The following is an 18,872-nucleotide window of genomic DNA, read 5'->3' as shown; positions in this document are numbered from 1 at the left end:
CTGTTTCATCTTTGAGTTTTTATTATGTTGATATTTACATCCAGCCAAGCTCTTTGTTCAGTCTTTTAGGTGGAAGGAAAAGGGGAAATCAGACCAGTTTCTTATTTGTTTCTGAATAGTCTTTTGTTAAGGGTAGTAGATGTGTTGATGGCTTTAGGTAACCACCCAGCTAATTTCTGTTCTGTAATTTTCCAGGGGGAGGGGGAATGTGAAATGAAAGCCAGACCAGTTTATCTGATTCTGTCCCAATAAGTCTCTGCAGATGTGTTTTATATTGGTATCTGATCCAGCAAAGTCAATACGTCTGACAATTAACTCATATCATGCTACATATTTCAATAATTCTGACAATTAAACTCATATCATGCTATAATGACTATTGATGTGTTATGATGGGCAGGAGTGGTGCTTAGATGGCAACTCCAGTAGTTGGGAAGTAAGACCAGTGCTGGGTAGACTTCTATGGTCTCTGTCCCATAAATAGTAAAGAGAAATCAGGATGGACTGGAGTGGGCTTTGACAGCAACTCCAGTAGCTGGGAGGTGCTGGGCATAGGTCTGTGTCCCAAAAATGCAAAGACAAATCAGGCTCGAGTCTGTGTATTTTATATCACATTCAAGTCATATGCTATGAGTGTGAGTGCTGTGTATCTCAGTGGGGGAGGGGAAAACATCTTAAGGTTAAAATTAGCAAGTAAAATGTTGTTAGAAATATTGTTGGATTGTTGGTTAAATCATATATTGATAATGAATGTGACTATACTGCAGTCATAATAATAAAACCATTCTTCAGACTATTGGCATGCTGTTGTGCTATGGTGTTCCAAGGCTGTATCATATTTAACTGCCTATTTGTCATTTAGTGTAGTGACAAATTGCCGACTTCCCTGTTTGCGATACCAGTGGTTAATCAAGAAGGAGTATAACCTACATGGAGTGGCAGATTCAGCTCTGGCCACCTTGTTGGGCAAACTGGATGGATCGTTCAGGTCTTTATTCGCTGTCATATACTGTGTTACTATTGTAAATAAACACAAGGAAATAATGGGTGGGAGAGAACTCCCTTAATCCCTCCTGTAAAGGCTGGGTCCAAACAAGCTCTTTTTAAAAACTCACATTGCAAGGGAGTAGCTGTAAGTCTAGAGGTCGATAATGCGCATTCCTTTTCTGAAATGGGGATTACATGTGAAGATTTTTGATCAGTTCAAGCCTCACCCAAACATCACCCAAATCATTCCCCCTTGCAATCTGTGTAGAGCAGATTGAAAGGGGCACTCTGGAGCAGCAGACTTGTTTTTGGAGCCACAGGAGTCTCCACAACCTGATGGTTGCTCTGTGTATACCCATGTGCTGCACAAGCCGGCATGTTTCTATAACTGAGATTAAATAAAATGTTATTAACAAGGATGTGGAGGTGTATGGTTTGTTTTGGGGTCACCAATATTGCGGTTGCGTGGGGGAGATGGCTTCAACTTTTTAATGTTATGCCATCTCTTGATTTATTAAACCTCCTTGGTCTGCATCCTAGTTCCCGGAAATAAAACAGATTTTTTTCAGGCATAGAAGGCTGCTGGACCCTGTTGACTTCTGGGGAAGGGACGTGACAGCTTGCTTCAGTCTATGCAGTCAAGGAAAACGTCAAAGTAAAGTTGTTGACTCTGTGAATCATTGTATACCAGCTTGATCTCTCCTTCTTTGCTGCCAATGTATCTGTCTGGATAAGCAGCTGATTTAAACTGCGACGTAGTTCCAGAGTATTTAAAGAGACAGCTTCTTGAGTTGCAATGATTTCTTTCCTAAGAAATGAAATGCATAGCAGTTAGAAATTTAAGAAATTGTTCATGTTTTGTGTAAATTTGCAGTTTAAAAAAATCTCTTATATACATGGCGGGGCATTTTCATTATGACATCTAAGTCCAACATTGGATGTTTTGCACAAAACATCCAAAAACCAAATAAGAAAGAAGGTCATTTTCGAAAAAGAAAAATGTCTATCTTTTTTTTCCGAAAATACTGTTTCAAACAAGGTTTTGTGCTTTGGACGTTTTGCTTTCTGGTCCATTTTCAAAAGAAAAAAATAAACACGGGCAAAATGTAGAGATTCATGCCATTGGGATGTAAGAGGAGTCAACATTTTTAGTAGACTGGTCCCCCATACATCCCAGGAGAGCAATGGGGCACCCTAGAGGGCACTTCTGCGCTCTTCATAAAAATGCTCCCAGGTATACATCTCACCTTTACTCCCTTATCTTGTCCTATGAGCCCTCCAAAACCCATCCAAAACACACTATACACCACTACAATAGCCCTTATGGGCCTATATGTGGATACAGTAGGGTTTTGGCGACCTTGGAAGGGGTCACAGTTTCCACCAGACGTGTGCCAGGTAGAGGGAGACAGGGACCTGAGTTCCCCACTCCATAGTGCACTGCATCGACCACTACACTACTCCAGGGACCTGCATGCTGCTCTAATAGACCTGACTTTTAACATCTGAGACTGTCACATTTTTGGGGAGTGGAAGGGGGTCAGTGACCACTGGGGGGGGCATTGGGGGGGTCACCCCTGGATCCCTCCAGTGGTCATCTGGTCATTTAGGGCACCTTTTTGTGCCTTATAAAAACAGGTCTAGCTCAAAACGTCTTAGTTTTAGTCCTGGACAGTTTTGTTTTGTTCCATTATGGCTGAAAAATGTGTAAATCTTAGGAGCACCCAAATCCCGGCCTTAGCATGCCCTCAACATAGAAAAACGTGTGAAAAATAGGTTTTGAAAATGGACATTTTTGTGAGAAAAACAGGCAAATGCTGCTTTATGCCATTTTTTAGATGTTTTTCTCTTTCAAAAATGAGCTCCTTAGGGTACAATATTCAGCCTGCGGCCATATCTGAGCACCAGTATTGAATATCTGGTAGTATGCGTCCATCTGAAACTCATATAGTTAAGTGCAATATTCAGCATTTAACAGCATAATTTGAACTGCGTAAAGACAGGACTGCATTTTAGGCAGTCCTATTTATGTGTTTACCTTATGCAGTTAAATGCTGAATATAGGCACGTAACCGCATATGTCCTGATTTCGCCCCCAGACCACCTCCATAATAGCTGGTTTTCTGTTCAGCAGTTAGTGCTGATATTCAGTGGCATTAACCGGTTAAGTGCCGCTGTATAAAAATGGATAGGCTCGCACAAGTGATTTAACCAACCAGGAGCCATTCCTATTCAGTTAAATTGCTTTGAATATTGACCCCTTAATTTTTCATGCTCTTTTTTCCTCATGGGGTGAACTTCTAGGTGGCAGACTGTAGGAAGAGAAACCACCTCTGAAGCCAAACTTTGGGCTGATGGGGACAGTTTTTCTTGGATATTTCCCTGGGTAAATACTGCACAACTATTTATTTATTTATTTATTGGGATTTATTAACTGCTTTTATGAAGCAGTTGATGTATGTACACAGGAAAAATTGTTCTAACTGAAAACTGCCCTTCTCTACTAGGCTAAAAGTACACATGGGCTTCCACAGTGCATATGTAACATCATGAGAATTTGAACAGCTGTTTGCGCTGTTTTAAATTCTCTATGCTGTGCACAGTTCATTACGTTAGGAAGAGGCTGCCTGCATTTTATTCCAGCTCTCATCTTAGGCTTCTATCCCTGATTAGATAGACAGCTTGGATCCAAGTTCTGTTGTAGTCTTTCTGTGAATCTGTCGGGTTTTTCCTGTTCCAGCACATATCAGGAAATCACATGTTCATACTAGAAGATTCTGGAGAGGGCAGAAGCATCTGGAAACTGAAGGGGAAAGGGAAAAGGGACTTGATATACCGCCTTTCTGTGGTTTTTGCAACTACATTCAAAGCAGTTTATGTAGTATATACAGAGGGGAATAATCGAATGTCGCCGGCGAAATAGATCGCTGGCAATCTATTCTGCCGGCGGCGCAACAGCTGGCCGAAACCGTATTATCAAAAAAGATGGCCGGCCATCTTTTTTTTCGATAATACGGTTTGGCCCGGCGAAATGCCTTGGATTTCGCCGGGTTTGAGATCGCCGGGTGTGTTTTTCCGCGATAATGGAAAAAACTGCTGGAAATCTCAAACCTTGCGAAATCCAAGGCATTTGGCCATGGGAGGAGCCAGCATTTGTAGTGCACTGGTCCCCCTCACATGCCAGGACACCAACCTGGCACCCTAGGGGGCAATGCAGTGGCCTTCATAGATTGCTCCCAGGTATATAGCTCCCTTACCTTGTGTGCTCAGCTCCCCAAATCCCCCCCCAAACCCACTCCCCACAACTATACACCACTACCATAGCTCTTAGGGATGAAGGGGGGCACCTACATGTGGGTACAGTGGGTTTGGGGGGGGGGGGTTTGGAGGGCTCACATTTACCACCACAAGTGTAACAGGTAAGGGGGGGATGGACCTGGGTCCGCCTGCCTGAAGTGCAGTGCACCCACCAAACACTGTTCTAGGGACCTGCATACTGCTGTCAAGGTGCTGGGTATGACATTTGAGGCTGGCATACAGGCTGGCAAAAAAGGTGTTTCTTTTTCTTTTTTATTTTTGTGTGGGAGGGGTTTGGTGACCACTGGGGGAGTACAGGGAGATCATTCCCTATTCCCTCCGGTGGTCATCAGGTCAGTTGGGGCATCTTTTTGAGGCTTGGTCGTGAAAATGAAAGGACCAAGTAAACCCGGCGAAATACTGATTATCGCTGGGTTTTATTTTTCCATTATCCACAAAAGCCAGCCATCTGGTAGCCACGCCCATGCCAGCCCATGTCCCGCCTTCGCTTCACCGGCGACACACCCCCTTGAACTTTTGCCCGCGATTCGAAGGGAAAGCGGCGATGCTGTTAAAAAGCCAGTTTTCGATTATACGCTTTTCGCCGCTTTTGCGAAATCGCCGGCGATCTCCCAATTTGTGTCAGAAGATCGCCGGCGAAAAGTTTCAATTATAAGCTGGATTGGTACTTATTTGTACCTGGGGCAATACAGGGTTAAGCGACGTGCCCAGAGTCACAAGGAGCTGCACTGCGAATCAAACCCAGTTCCCCACTCTGCTGCACTAACCACTAGGCTACTTTATGTTAAATTGGGGAAGGGCAAGCAGGGAGCCTTAACATTATAGGCTCCCTGCTTGCCTGCCAAATTTGTCTTGGGTTCCATCTCCCACCTTTGACCTATGCTACTAGGAAGATCCCTCCTGTCCAGCCTGATGTACAAATCCTGAATGAAGAATCAGCCTGCTATAGTCCTATAAGTTGGTACTTAAAGGCACTTGCTAAAGGAGCAGGGATTCAAGGAACAAGGGACAAATAACAGACCTGAAACCCAGTTGCTGGCTTGTTTTAGTGGGGAGGCTTGCACAAAAAGTTCCATGCACAGCCACATCGAAACTGGGTTTTTAAAAAGTGCAAGCCAAGCTCTCACTACACCAGTGAATTAGTTTGTATAACAAGGAGAATAAGGAAATGCTGTTTATAATTTTTGTGCTTTATTGGAGGAGAGGAGAACGCTATTGGCATCTGTTTGGAGAACTGAAGGACAGTAAATTGTTTGGTTTTCAGCAAAAGAACCTGTGTGGTCTCCATCATTGTGTAAATGTGTGAAGTCTGGTGCAGAGCTTGCTTGGCCTCCTAGGTACATCCGAGTCCTGCCCTGATCCCAACAAATAAATAATAGTGTGCACCCCTGTTGTCCACTTATCCTGGGCAGAAGCGTAGCTAGGTGGAGCGCAGGGGGAGCGGTCGCTCTCCCAAACAGATTTGTAGAAAAAATGGCGCCTATGAGCCTCTTGCCAGTATTTTTTTCTGCCCTCTAGCAAGTGAGGCTGCAATGTTTTCCTGCCTCTTCTGCCCGATCTCCCCATCGCGTGGTGGTCATACTTTTACTGACTGAAGGAAGCGCCGTTCTCCCTCCAGCAGCACTGGCGATTCCCATCAGCCTTCTGACAGAGACAGCGTGCATCATCTGGGCCTCTCCTCCTCAGGTGCGTCCCGCCTCTGCGGAAAACAGGAAGTTGCAGAGTAAGCAGGACCCGATGGGGAGAGCGGGCAGAAGAGAGGGAGAAGGAAGAAAGCGCTGCAACACCAGATCGAGTCCACTCTGGTAAGAAAGCCAATTTGAAATGTTTCCACGTACTTTCCACCCCCTCCTCCCCCACTCAAAACAAAGCAAGCAAACTTATGAGGTGCTGCATCCACCTTGTCATTCTTTAATGTTGCTCCATCTTAAAAGGTGGAGGAGAAAAGAAATAACAATTGACTGTCACTAAAACAGCTTCAAAAATTATTGTAACTGGTAGAAACTGCAATTATAAACTCTATCGTTTGGGCTCATTTTTCTCACTGTTCTTATATATAGATAGATGTTCAGGTTTCAGTGAGACTATCCTGTTTCCTGATGGGTTCATTTTAACTGTAGTTGTAATCTTATTTATTTTTTTATTTATTTTTTGCATTTGTATCCCACATTTTCCCACCTCTTTGCGGGCTCAGTGTGGCTTACAATAAGATAAGAATAATGAAAATACATTTGTTACAACTTGGTTATGGGTTATATTGTACAAGTTATGCGAGATAATCGAATTATCATTAGGAAGATCACAATGGGACGTCAACATGAAGCTTAAGGGCAGTGTTAAGACACAAAGGCATGTGGTGTAAATATTTCTGTAAGTGTATAAGTAGTGTTGAATTATGGGGGATGGGAGATCATAAGTGGATGCATGATGCATTGATGAACAGTGAGTGTGGACTCTATGTGTTTTGGTTCTTTCCGTAAATTGTTTCAAATAGATGGGTCTTCAGTGATCTGCGGAAGGATGCTTGTCCGTGAGTCGCTCTTCTTGTGCCTGGTGTTATAATGATGGAATATACTGAAATTAAATGGAACTAGAATTAAACTCTCCTTTCATTGGGGCACATGGAATCATATCATCTGTTTTGTAGACGTTTACCTTTTAGATACACAAAAGGGATTTTTCTGTTTTGAACGTGTTTTGGGGGCAAGTAGTTTTATAAATAAAAATAAATACTTTGTTTCATGCAGATCTCTTTTGTTTAAACATAAATGGGCTATAAGCCCCTAATTCAGTCCACTGGTTTTCTTATATTTTGTTCTTGTGATGACTTATATCATGCCAAAACTGAAAACTCTCTATCTGGTCGATAATAAAAGGAACACTATCTGCCCTAAAAAGTTGTTTTGTGGCTGTACATGAGGAATTGTGATATTGAATAAATAAGTGTATGTTTGTGCCCCTAGTCATGCATCCTACGTTTATATAATCCTTTCAAGAAATCCAGTTAACTGTTTAACATTAGTGGAACATAGCCACAGAGGCATGGTATGGTTGCATTTTTAATATGGTAATACTAGGGCCCAGCTAAGAAACAGGTTATTTTGCGTTAGTCTTCACAGGACCAAACTTGCTTTCCTTGTGCCATCACTATCCCTCAGGATAGACAGTGTCTTAAAATGTGGAGGATAAAGGATTTTTTTTTTAGCAATAAAGTGACAACGTGGATGCAGCAGCTCATAGGTTTGCTTGCTTTGTTTTGAGAGTACAGCAATGACAGCTGCGTGGGGAAGGGGAAAGTGAGATTGGCCTAATTGGTTTCAACATTTTGATGTCACTTGGCCTCCTGTCTATTAAACCTCCTTGGAGCTGCCAGAGGATGGACCGTGGGAGCAGGCCAGGGAGATATGTGGCCCCAAGGAGGATGGGGAGCGCTGAAATAGACTGGGAAGAAGGTTAACATGGGGAGAGAGAAGGGTAAATGCTGGACAGGGAGGGAAAAAGGACACAGAGTCAATACTGGACAGGGAGAGGAGAGGGACATTGGAACGCAAAGAGGCAGTGCTGGAAAATTAAGAAATGGGGACACAGGGGCACTACTGAAAAGGGGGGGGGAAGATAGGGGCTCTACTGAAAAGGAGGGGGGATAGGGACACAGAGGGGCACTACTGAGAAGTGGAGGAGGAGATGGGGACACAGAGGGGGCACCACTGGAAGGAGGAATGGAGATATGGGGACAATGGTGAAAAAGGGGTGAGATGGGGACAAAGAGGTAATGCTGGAAAAGGGAGAAGATGGTAACACAGGGGTAGTGCTGGAAAAAGGCGGAAGATGGGGACACAGGGCAATGCTAGAAAAATGGAGAGATGGGGACACCTGGATGGCAGATGCTAAAAAAGGGAGAGATGAGGAGACCGGGTAGGCTTGTGCTGAAAAAGGGGGGAGATGGGGGACACAGAAATGGCAGATGCTGAACTTGAGGGTAGGATAGGGACAAGAGACACAGAACGGAGATGCTGGACAGGACAAATAGTGGTTCAGAGGAAAGAAGGTTGGTGCACTTGGAGACAGAAGAAATCAGATGGGCAAAAGACCCTGTAATAGCAGAAGAAACAGAGAAAAACAGAAAAGAGACAGCGGGACCAAAGCAAATAAGAAAATAAATTGTCCAAACAACAGTATAGGGATCCAAGTGCATTTTCTGAAGTCATTTTGGATGTACTGAAGCACAGATTTTGATTGGTAGAATCAGGGACTGCAAATCCCATATGAATTTGGGATGTGAGTTCACACTAGGACAGGTTGAAAAATCTCCCTTCTGGAACTGGATCACGTGGCAGCTCTATACACAGCTATTTGATAGTGGGGTCGTAAAATGCAAGATCAGTGCCAAACAGATGTAGAGAAGGAAAGGAAGAAGACAAGAGGTGAGAGAAGAAATGGAAAGGCCAGCCTGGAAAAGAATTTGTAAGGCTGACTCATGGAATATGGAAAAAAAAGACTGGGACCAGCCAAATTCCCAGACAACAAAGGTAGAAATTTTTATTTAATACTTTGTAAGGACTGAGATGTACCTGCTTTGTAAAATGTACAGGAAAAAATGCATTTCTGTTTCTTCTCTACTAGTATTGCACTGTTTATAGAGTCTGGCTTCCTTGGACAGAGAGTGTGTGTGTGTGGGGATCTCTATTTCAATTCTGTTGTTGGTGGGTTGTTTTTTTTTTTTGTGGCTCCCTATTCTGTATTAGATTGGTAGAATGGAATGTTGTCACAATTTGGGTTTCTGCTAGGTGTTTGTGACCTGGGTTGGCCACTGTTGGAACAGGATACTGGGCTAGATGGACCACTGGTCTGCCCAGTATGACTAATCTTATGTTTATATAGATGAGGGTCTGTCCATGTTCTGCATGTGTGACTGAGGTGAAGGATTCCGCTAGCATGTAGTGTCTGTGTAGGAATGTGTAACAGTGCAGTTTGTTCCAGTTTTCCAATGGTAGGTATATTGGTGCTCCACAGTCCAGTGTAATAGCACTGTCTTCTGATAGGTGGGTTAGGGCTGTTATGGTGTGGTAAGTTTTGTGTTCTAGGGCAGTCCTGGAGTACCCCCTTGCCAGTCACCTCACAAACAAGAGCCCATCTGATTTTAAACAACGTGTCTAGTAGTGGAAGGAACGTGTGTGCTATTCCTGAATATTTTTACTTTGTGGTTAAGAAGACAGGTTGCCTGCTCTGGCCAGTCCAGGGACCTCTTCTGCGTCCTGCCTCCTGATGTAACTTACTGTTTCCTTGTAGGCAGGACGCAACAGAGACAGCCTGTAGTAATTATTGCCTGCCATAGCACCTGAGCAACAACACAGACACTGCTGTCTAGCTGACACCAACCGGCGCCTATTTTATAAAAGCCTGCTCCCCCTGAGATCAGAACCTGGCTACACCTCTGATCCTGGGCATAATCTAGGTAGCTGCCTAGACCACATCAACCAAGGGGTTACACATACTTTCAGCTGGGTTAAAAAGAGGTGTCCCTTTATCTGTGCTTAGGTTAGAGAAGGTAAATAATTCCAGTATATTTCATTTTCAAATGCTTTTATGCTATTTTGCCCATCTATTCTGCGCACTGGATAAGCAGCAGCAGCCGCAGAGGGAGGAAGCTCTCAGGATGCTGCATCAGCTGCTTCCCTGCCTCTCTCCTCTGATTGCCTCAGTCTGCTGGACAGAACCAATCAACGGCGAGAGATGGGGAGAACATTCTCCATCTGCTGCAAACACCATAGGGGAAAAAGCGGTAGTAGGAGAGGGAGAGGAGTGAGCAGGAGTATGAATGATTGAAGGAATATGGGGGACACAGAGAGGAGACAGAAGGGGGGGGGGGTGTATGTGTGTGTGCGTAAATGAGGCTGAGATCAACACATGGGAGGAAGAGCAAGAATGTGAGTGTGGGGGTTAGTGAGAGGAAAAAATAAGAATGTATGATTGGGGGGGGGGGGAAGGAGAGGATAATTGTATATACTGAGGACAGGAAAGAGAATTCTAGAGTGTGGGTTGATGGGGGGGGGGTGATCGAGATTGAAAGGGAAGAGGAAAAATGAGGGCACTCGCACTACTTCAGGGCAGAGGTGGACTGACAGTGATCTGGGTCCCTGGACAGTGGTCATGGGCCCCTAACTACCTATTAAAAATAAACTAGATGGAAGCTAGGGGAAAGTGTGTCCCCTTCTGCTGTGGGCCCTCGGGCAATTCCTTATTGTCCCAATGGTCAGTCCTCCCCTGCTTCGGGGTCTGCCGATGACCTAGATACTCGATGCCAGTGCCACGCAGTTCGCATTCATCAACATTTTAAAAAATGCTGACCACTGCCAGCTAAATATTGACCTGAAAGTGACAATGAAAGGAGGGGTTTTATTTTGAGAGAATTAAGAAAATATGAAATGGAAAACTGGGAGAGAAATGAAATAAACATATTCTAAAGAAGTTAATAGTGAAATATTAACACAATAAAGAACAAATCCATATAGATGAGGTAGTTTATATGGGTGGGGGGGAATCCCTGCAGTTACTTGTGGGGTAGTAGCTGCCCAGAAAATGCCAAGCAGGGCCGGTCAAACCCAGTAAGCGGGGTAAGCGCCGCAGGGGGGCACCTGCCTTCAAGGGCGCCGCTGCAGCGCTGCGCCGCCATACCGCGCCGCCCTTGGTGCTTTAAATCTTTAATTTACCTCCGTTCCAGCAGCTGCATCATTTGAAAGCCCTGCCCCGTCTGTAGCCTTCCCTCCCTTCGTGAGTTCGTCCCGCCTTCTGGCGTCATTTCCTCGAGGGCGGGACTGCAGAACGAACTCACGAAGGGAGGGAAGGCTAGAGACGGGGCAAGGTCAAATGACGTGGCTGCTGGAACGGAGGTAAATTAAAGATTTAAAGCACCAAGGGCGGCGGGGGATGGAGGCGATTCGGCGAAGGAGAATCGCTGGACAGGGGCAGGGTGGGAGAAGAGAGAAAGGAGATGCTGGGGGGGCGGGGGCGTGCGGGTGCCGGAGGAGGGGCGTGCGGGCACCAATTCATCATCTGCAGGGGGGCGCCAGAGACCCTAGGACCGGCCCTGATGCCAAGCACACTCAGAAAAACCTTCTTGTTGACAGAAAACCTTTTAACAGCTCTTGAAGCATATTATGCGTCCAGAGAAATTGATGTAGACTTTCAATAAATAAAACTCACAAATCATGATTACAGATACTTAGGCAAAATCACTTTCATTCCATGCTGTTTTTCTCTCTGATTTGAAATTAACTATAGAAAAGAGAAAAGCCTAGACATAAATAGAAATCTGACCTGAAATTTTAAATCTTGGAAATGTATTTATTTATTTTACTATAAATCCATTTGCTTGCTCAGAAACCAGAGGTACAAAAAGTTTGATTTTTTAGTACTTGTAAGTCACTACCCACCTTCACTACCAGTTTATTATTCTCTGCATTCAGGTAGAGGTTGGTCCTTTGAATTTTCAGAGCAAAGTATAACTCTTTACTATTTATGGGTATGGTATCAATCTTAAAAATTGCTGCATCTGTTGGACAAAAAACAAAACTGTAAAAGGCAATCAGTTTGTAAAGTGTAACATCATAGTTGACATACAGTGCTGGTTTTACTGTTTTCAGTGGCACCTTGTAAGGAAACCTTAATCGAAAATCTCCATCATGATGTTACCATTTGTAGGTTTGCCTTAGGGGCATGAGTTACCACCCGGCTACCATGTGGCTCTTGCGGTAATTTCATTTTTGGTGTGCGCTTGATACACGCATCAAAAAAATAAATTTTTCGGACATGCGTATTGGGCGCGTGCCAAGTGGCATTTGATGCGCGTAGGTCATTACTGCCTGGTTACCATGTGAGACTTTACTGCTAGGTCAATGGCTGGTGGTAAGGTCTCAGACCCAAAATAGACGCACGGCAATTTTCATTTTGCCGAATGTCCATTTTCAGCAAAAAATTTAAAAAAGGCATTTTTTGCAGGTGTGCTGAAGGTAAAATTAGTCCTTACCTGATAATTTTCTTTCCATTAGTCCCAACAGATCAATCCAGAGACTTGTGGGTTATGTCCCTCTATCAGCAGGTGAAGATAGAGAGAACTTCAGAGGTTTACTATATGCAGGGCTTTTTTGAGGGGGTACTTGGGGGTACTGAGTACAGGCACCTTTTCCATTGTCTGCTAAAATTGACCCATGGTCCCCAAGTTTTAATGAAAGAGCTCAGGCTCTACACACCAATTCTGCCTTGTCATAGATTCTGTGACTGGTTGCAGGGGGCCTGGCTATTGTGGGGTGGGTCCCTCAGTGATCACTCCACCCCTGAAGGCTGGCCTGCCATTTGAGTACCGGCACCTTTTTCGCTAGAAAAAGTACACTGACTATATGAAATCAGACCTTCATGTGGAGATAATTTTATAACAGGGCACCTCAGCTATCAAGGCACATAGGTGCATAAGTTGTGGCTGTTTTATAAAGGCTGTGGAAAATTAGGGGTTCTTTTACTTAGCTGTGGGAAAAAGGGCCCTGTGGTAGCAGCGGGGGCCGTTTTTCCTGTGTGTCAGATCCCTTTTTACCGCAGCGGGTAAAAAACCCCTTTAAAAAATGGCCATGCGGTAAGAGTACTCTTACCGCATGGCCAAGCGGAGGGAGCACTTACCGCCACCCATTGAGGTGGCGGTAAGGTCTTCCATGGTAACCCGGCAGTAACTAGGCAGCCTACGGCAATGCACGATTAACGCCAGGTTAACGCCGTGCTATTAAATTAGAAAATATTTTCCAGGACGCTGAAAATGGTGCACTTGAGCCAGAACTACTGCCGGCAGCCGCGTTGGGCTGGCAGTAGTTCCGGGATAACATGCGGTAAGCCCACATTGGGCTTACCGATACTTTGTGAAAGAGCCCCTTTGTGATCTATGGACCAGAAATTCTCGGTTATATCAGGTATCAGTTCAGTACTGTTATCCAGGATCAGGAGTATGGTTTTTACTGTGGTGACACCTATTTGGTGAAATAAGCTTCTGACAAAGATTCACAGTGGCTCTGATTAGCTGCAGTTCCAGAAAGCCATCAAAATATGGCTGTTTCAGCCAGGGGTGTAGCCAGACCTCGACAGGGAGGAGGAAAGCGCCCAAAGTGCGGAGGGGGCACATTTTGGCATGCCTCCCTGCTACCACCCCCACACCGTTCCTGCCCCCCTCCCAATGCCGCCACATGATGGTACCTTGGCTGGCGGGGGTCCCCAACCGCCACCAGTTGAAGTGTTTGTCCCGTGATAGTCTCGCATTGCCTGCCCTTCTGTGTTCTCATTCGCTGTGCACGCACATTTTAATGAAACTGAGCATACACGAAGTGTCACACATGCTCAGTTTCACTAAGATGATCATGCACGGCGCAACTGAGAAGAGCAGGGTAGGCAATGTGGCGACACCAGCGCGGGACAAACTCATCAGCTGGTGGGGGCTGGGGACCCCCCGCCAGCCAAACCATGGGTCCCAGAGCCAATTTAGGGGGGGGGCTCAGGCCCCTGTGGACCACTGTAGCTACACCACTGGTTTCAGCAAGCCTATGATGCTGTTTGACATAATGGCTTTTGGATTATATGAGGCCTTGCAATTGTTAATGTTGACTTTTTATATGCTGTGGTGTGTGGTTTTGTGCTTGCTTTGGGGAGGCAGGTAGATGATGGGTAGCGACATCCTTGGGGTACACAATGGATTAGGCTGGGATATTTGTTGGTATATGGGCATTGGAGTATGGTGGATAGTGAAGGGCTGGATGGGAGTTGAGGGATGTATATATAGGATTTGGGGTGGTGGAATGGGTATAGGGTTGTATGATATGTGATGGTTTTATTGTATTTTAAATGTTGTGTATCACTTCAGCTCTTCTGATAGAGGTGAGTAATAATTATAAGGGCCCTGTTTACCAAGTCACGCTATAGGCCTACTAATATTTTTAGCATTTCTGGATACACTTCAGGTTTCTGCCAGTTACTTGTGACCTGGATTGACCACTGTTGGAAGCAGGATACTGAGCTAGATGGACCATTGGTCTGACCCAGTATGGCTATTCTTATGTTCTTATGGTGAAGACTATATTTAGCTGGGATGAATGCATGATGCCTACAATCATAAACATAACTTGGGAACAGCACTTAGTATACTTACATCCCTCAGGACTGTACATTGAGCTGCTGATGCCAGCACTACAATCATTTTCAGTACTTGCTGGAGTTCTTCTTGATACTCATCTTCCATTACTCAGCATTAGCAGCTGAAACTGCTGCCATTGACTGCCCTGCATTTTCACAGTTTTGTATGGCTGAATCAGGCTGGCTTCAGGTTTCTTCAGCCAGTGGGGCCTGGGGATTCCCATCAACTAAAGTATGTTAAATGGCTGCTTGGGGAGGGGGGGGGGGGGGGGGAGGAGATGAGGTGTCTAGTGCTGTTCCTCCCAGAATTAATGCCTGGCTGCGCTACTGGATTATATTATATGAAAATATGGAATCGGCTTCTCCTTTGGATTAGGCAAATTGGCTCCTATTACTCTTTTAGGAAAGCTTTAAAAGCTTATTTATTCTCAAATATAGCATAATGCGGCTGCCATTGCTAGTTTCAAAACAAAATTGTATATATGTTTTGTTTCTTATATTTTAGTGTTCTGTGGAAACTTGTTAAGCACTGTAATTCTCCTCTAATTGGAGGACTTCTTGTGATGTAATCAACATTTATTTATTTATTTATTTATTTACGTTACAAGATGTATGAGGAGAGACTTGCTGACCTGAACATTTATACCCTGGAGGAAAGGAGAAACAGGGGTGATATGATACAGACGTTCAAATATTTGAAAAGTATTAATCCGCAAACAAACCTTTTCCGGAGATACGAAGGCGGTAGAACGAGAGGACATGAAATGAGATTGAAGGGGGGCAGACTCAAGAAAAATGTCAGGAAGTATTTCTTCACGGAGAGAGTGGTGGATGCTTGGAATGCCCTCCCGCGGGAGGTGGTGGAGATGAAAACGGTAACGGAATTCAAACATGCGTGGGATAAACATAAAGGAATCCTGTTCAGAAGGAATGGATCCTCAGGAGCTTAACCGAGATTGGATAGCAGAGCCGGTAGTGGGAGGTGGGGCTGGAGGTTGGGAGGCGGGGATAGTGCGGGGCAGACTTATACGGTCTGTGCCAGAGCCGGTGGTGGGAGGCAGGGATAGTGCTGGGCAGACTTATACGGTCTGTGCCAGAGCCGGTGGTGGGAGGCAGGACTGAAGGTTGGGAGGCAGGGATAGTGCTGGGCAGACTTATACGGTCTGTGCCAGAGCTGGTGGTTGGGAGGCGGGGCTGGTGGTTGGGAGGCGGGGATAGTGCTGGGCAGACTTATAAGGTCTGTGCCCTAAAGAGCATAGGTACAAATCAAAGTAGGGTATACACAAAAAGTAGCACACATGAGTTGTCTTGTTGGGCAGACTGGAGAATTCCTTTATTAAATGAAAGCGGAAAATCAAATTTCAATACATTACACTGTGCAGTTATAAAGCCAGCCCCTCTATACTTTTATACAAAAATGCAAATTTTACACAAAAAACCATCCCCCCCAACCCCCCCCCCAAACATTCAACTCAACTTCAAGCGTACATGCTTCCACCAAACCCCAAAGGTCTTTACCCCCACCTCCACCCGTTCCCATCGGGCCACTTCCTGGACAGCTCGGACAACGTCCCAGGAGACCTGCTCAGCAGACCTGCACTCCTGGCCCAGGGACACCCCGCAGCGAGCCATCCATAGGCAGTATCTGATGATAACTGAGATTAGAAAGGCGGTACCTGGCTCTAGCCGCCCCGTCTCCCCCTGCCTCCCATACACCCAGTCCGCATAGGTGTAGGACGTGAAGCTGGGGATGGCCAGCAAGGCAGCCACTCTCCGGCAAACCGCTATGGAGAATGGACACTCCTTCAGGAAGTGGTCCATGGTCTCCAGCCGGCCAGCACACTCCCCCCCTCGGGCAGTCTCGGTCCTGCTGGTTCCTACACCGAAGGTTTGCCCTAACATACAACCTGCCATGTAGGGACAGCCAAGCAATGTCCCTGTACTTGTGTGGGATGCGTTTGGATGAAATAAACCGCAGGCCCTGCCTCAGCACGGGCTCCGGAGCATCCCTAAGAGCCAGGGGAGAGGAGAAGCGTTGGGAGCGAACCCGCTCCACCCAGATCTCCCTCTGTCCTGCCCTAACTTCCTCCCATGTAATGTCCCACAGCCGAACCAGCTTTACCAAAGATTTATAGTAGCCTACCCCTCCGGGAACCCTTTCCGCAACCGTCCCACCCTACCTCCCCCCAACCAAGGACCCCAAAATCCCTCCCACCACTGGACAACACTGTGTACCCATCCTGGGGCATTCAGACCCCCCGCCCGCCCCAGGTTAAACTGGATGAAGAGGGAGGAGAATAGCAAGACTGGGTTTACCATTCCCACCCCCCCTTCCTCCCGCGACCGGTAAGTGAAATTACGTCGAACTGGGTTCATCCTGTTCCCCCACAGGAGTTGAAAGAACACGCTGTAAATTGCCGTGAAACAGCGTTCCGGCAGGAGACAGATGTAGCTCAGGAACAGGAACATGGGGACCACCTGGCTCTTCAGCAACCGGACCCGGTCCTCCATGGGCATCCGCCACCCCTTCCAGCGGTCCACCTTCTCCCTTGCCTCCGCTATCCTTTGTTCCCAATTTTCCCGCCCGTAATCCCCTCCCCCAAAATACACTCCCAAAACCCTCATTTTCTCTATCCCATCCGGGAACCCTCCACCTAAATTAAACCGCCGTCCCTCTGGCCCCACCCACAAGCTGGTGCTCTTGCCCAGGTTTACCCGAGACCCCGAAGCCTGGGAGTATGCTGCAAGGGTCTCCTGCAGCCTCCTCCCCTCCCTGCGATCCGCCACCCAGACGGTGATATCGTCCGCATAGGCGATGACTCGTAACACATTCCCTTTGCCTACTTCCACTCCTCTGAGCCCGTCCTCCCCCCCCCCTTCCAGCCTCCTCACCAGGGGATCAATGGCGAAAGCGTACAGCAGGGGGCTCAACGGGCACCCCTGCCGCACCCCCGCCGAGATCCCCACCTCCGCCCCCCTCCATCCATTCACCAGGGGAAAGAATCGCGCCCCCGCATACAATAACTGAAGTTGCGCGATCCATTCCCCCGGGAATCCATAGTGGTCTAGGACCTTCCATAAAAAAACCCCACTGCACTCGGTCGAAAGCCTTGTCCTGGTCCAAGGCCACGACCAGTCTGCCCTCTCCCACCCGACTACGTTCCAGGCCCTCCCTCACCCAGGCCACTGCCTCTAGCACCCCCCTTCCCGGGACCCCACACCCCTGCGGGGCTGCCAGCACTTCCCCGGAGATCTTCCTCATGCGGGCAAGGAGCATGTGAGCGAAGATCTTCCGGTCGGTGTTCAGAAGTGCAATCGGCCGCCAATTTGCCACATCCTGGGGGTCCTTGCCTTTGCTAAGAAGGACCAAAGCTGATGCCCCCATCGACTCAGGCAAGGATCCCCCTGTTCGTGCCGCCTCCCAGATTGCCAACAAGACTGGCGCCAACTGATCCTAAACTGCTGGTAGAACTCTGCCGGGAGTCCGTCTGGCCCGGCGCCGTCCTGCGCCGCAAGGCCCCAATGGCCTCCTGTACCTCCCGCAGCGTCCACGGCCGCAGCAAGGCCCGAAGATGAGGCCCCCCCTTACCCACCCCTGGGGTTTCCTCAATGTACCTCGCCATGGCCTCCTCCCCCAACCGTTGGTCCAAAAAGGCCCGCCCAAAGTGGGTCCCCACCACCTGCAAGATACCTTCCCTAGACTGCTGGAGCGTCCCCCCCTCATCCCTTAACCCCTCTACCACCCTCCTCTCCCTTCTTTCCTTACAGCAGTCATAAGGGTTCGGGCTGAGCAGCTTCCCGAAGTCCCGCTCATAGACGAGGGAAGAGTACCGATTGTATTGTACCCGTTCCACCTCCTGCTGCAAGGCCTCAATGTCCTCCCTCTTCCCTCCCCTGGAAATCAAATTGTCCCTTCGCTTCCTCAGAGCAGTTCCTAGCCGGGTGACCTCCCTCCCCTGCCTCCTCGCCTGACGGAGAAAGAACCCCCTGGTGCGGTGTTTCAAAACTTCCCACCAGTCCCCTAGGGAAGGGAAGACACCCTGAATGGATACCTGGTCTGCCAGAAACTCCAAATACTCCTGGTACAACACCCCCTCCCTCAACCATTTCTGATTTAAACGCCACAATCCTTTCCCCAATCCGTGAATCCCCCCTCCCCCCAGCTCGACCAGCACCATCTTGTGGTCTGAGAAATCAACCTCTACCACCCTTGGTGCCTTCCCACACGCCCCTCCCCGAACTAAAAACCGGTCGATTCTACTTCTACAAGTGCCCCGGGCAAAAGTGAAACCCTGCGTCCCACCACCAAACTCTATGTGCGCGTCCACCAATCCCGCTCCCTTCATGATCCCTGCTAGCCGTACCCCATCGTAACCTACTTGCGCCGCCCTCCTCCCCCTATC

At 47.1% G+C, this 18,872-nt stretch overlaps 1 protein-coding gene across 1 annotated transcript in view; it reads right to left on the bottom strand.

Moving 5' to 3' along the window:
* Positions 1–455: 455 nt before the first annotated feature.
* The window catches only part of LOC115468079, a 42,502-nt gene continuing 24,085 nt past the window's right edge, over positions 456–18,872 (bottom strand). Inside the window, exons 5-6 of the mRNA XM_030199601.1 lie at positions 11,739–11,857; positions 456–1,795 (exon numbers count right to left, since the gene is read on the bottom strand). Coding sequence (XP_030055461.1) covers positions 1,613–1,795; positions 11,739–11,857 — 302 coding nt within the window. The 3' untranslated portion in view covers positions 456–1,612. The remainder of the gene's footprint in view (positions 1,796–11,738; positions 11,858–18,872) is intronic.

Source organism: Microcaecilia unicolor, chromosome 4, assembly GCF_901765095.1.
Source record: "Microcaecilia unicolor chromosome 4, aMicUni1.1, whole genome shotgun sequence".
NCBI lineage: Eukaryota > Metazoa > Chordata > Amphibia > Gymnophiona > Siphonopidae > Microcaecilia > Microcaecilia unicolor.
This window is presented reverse-complemented; position numbering and strand designations above follow the sequence as displayed.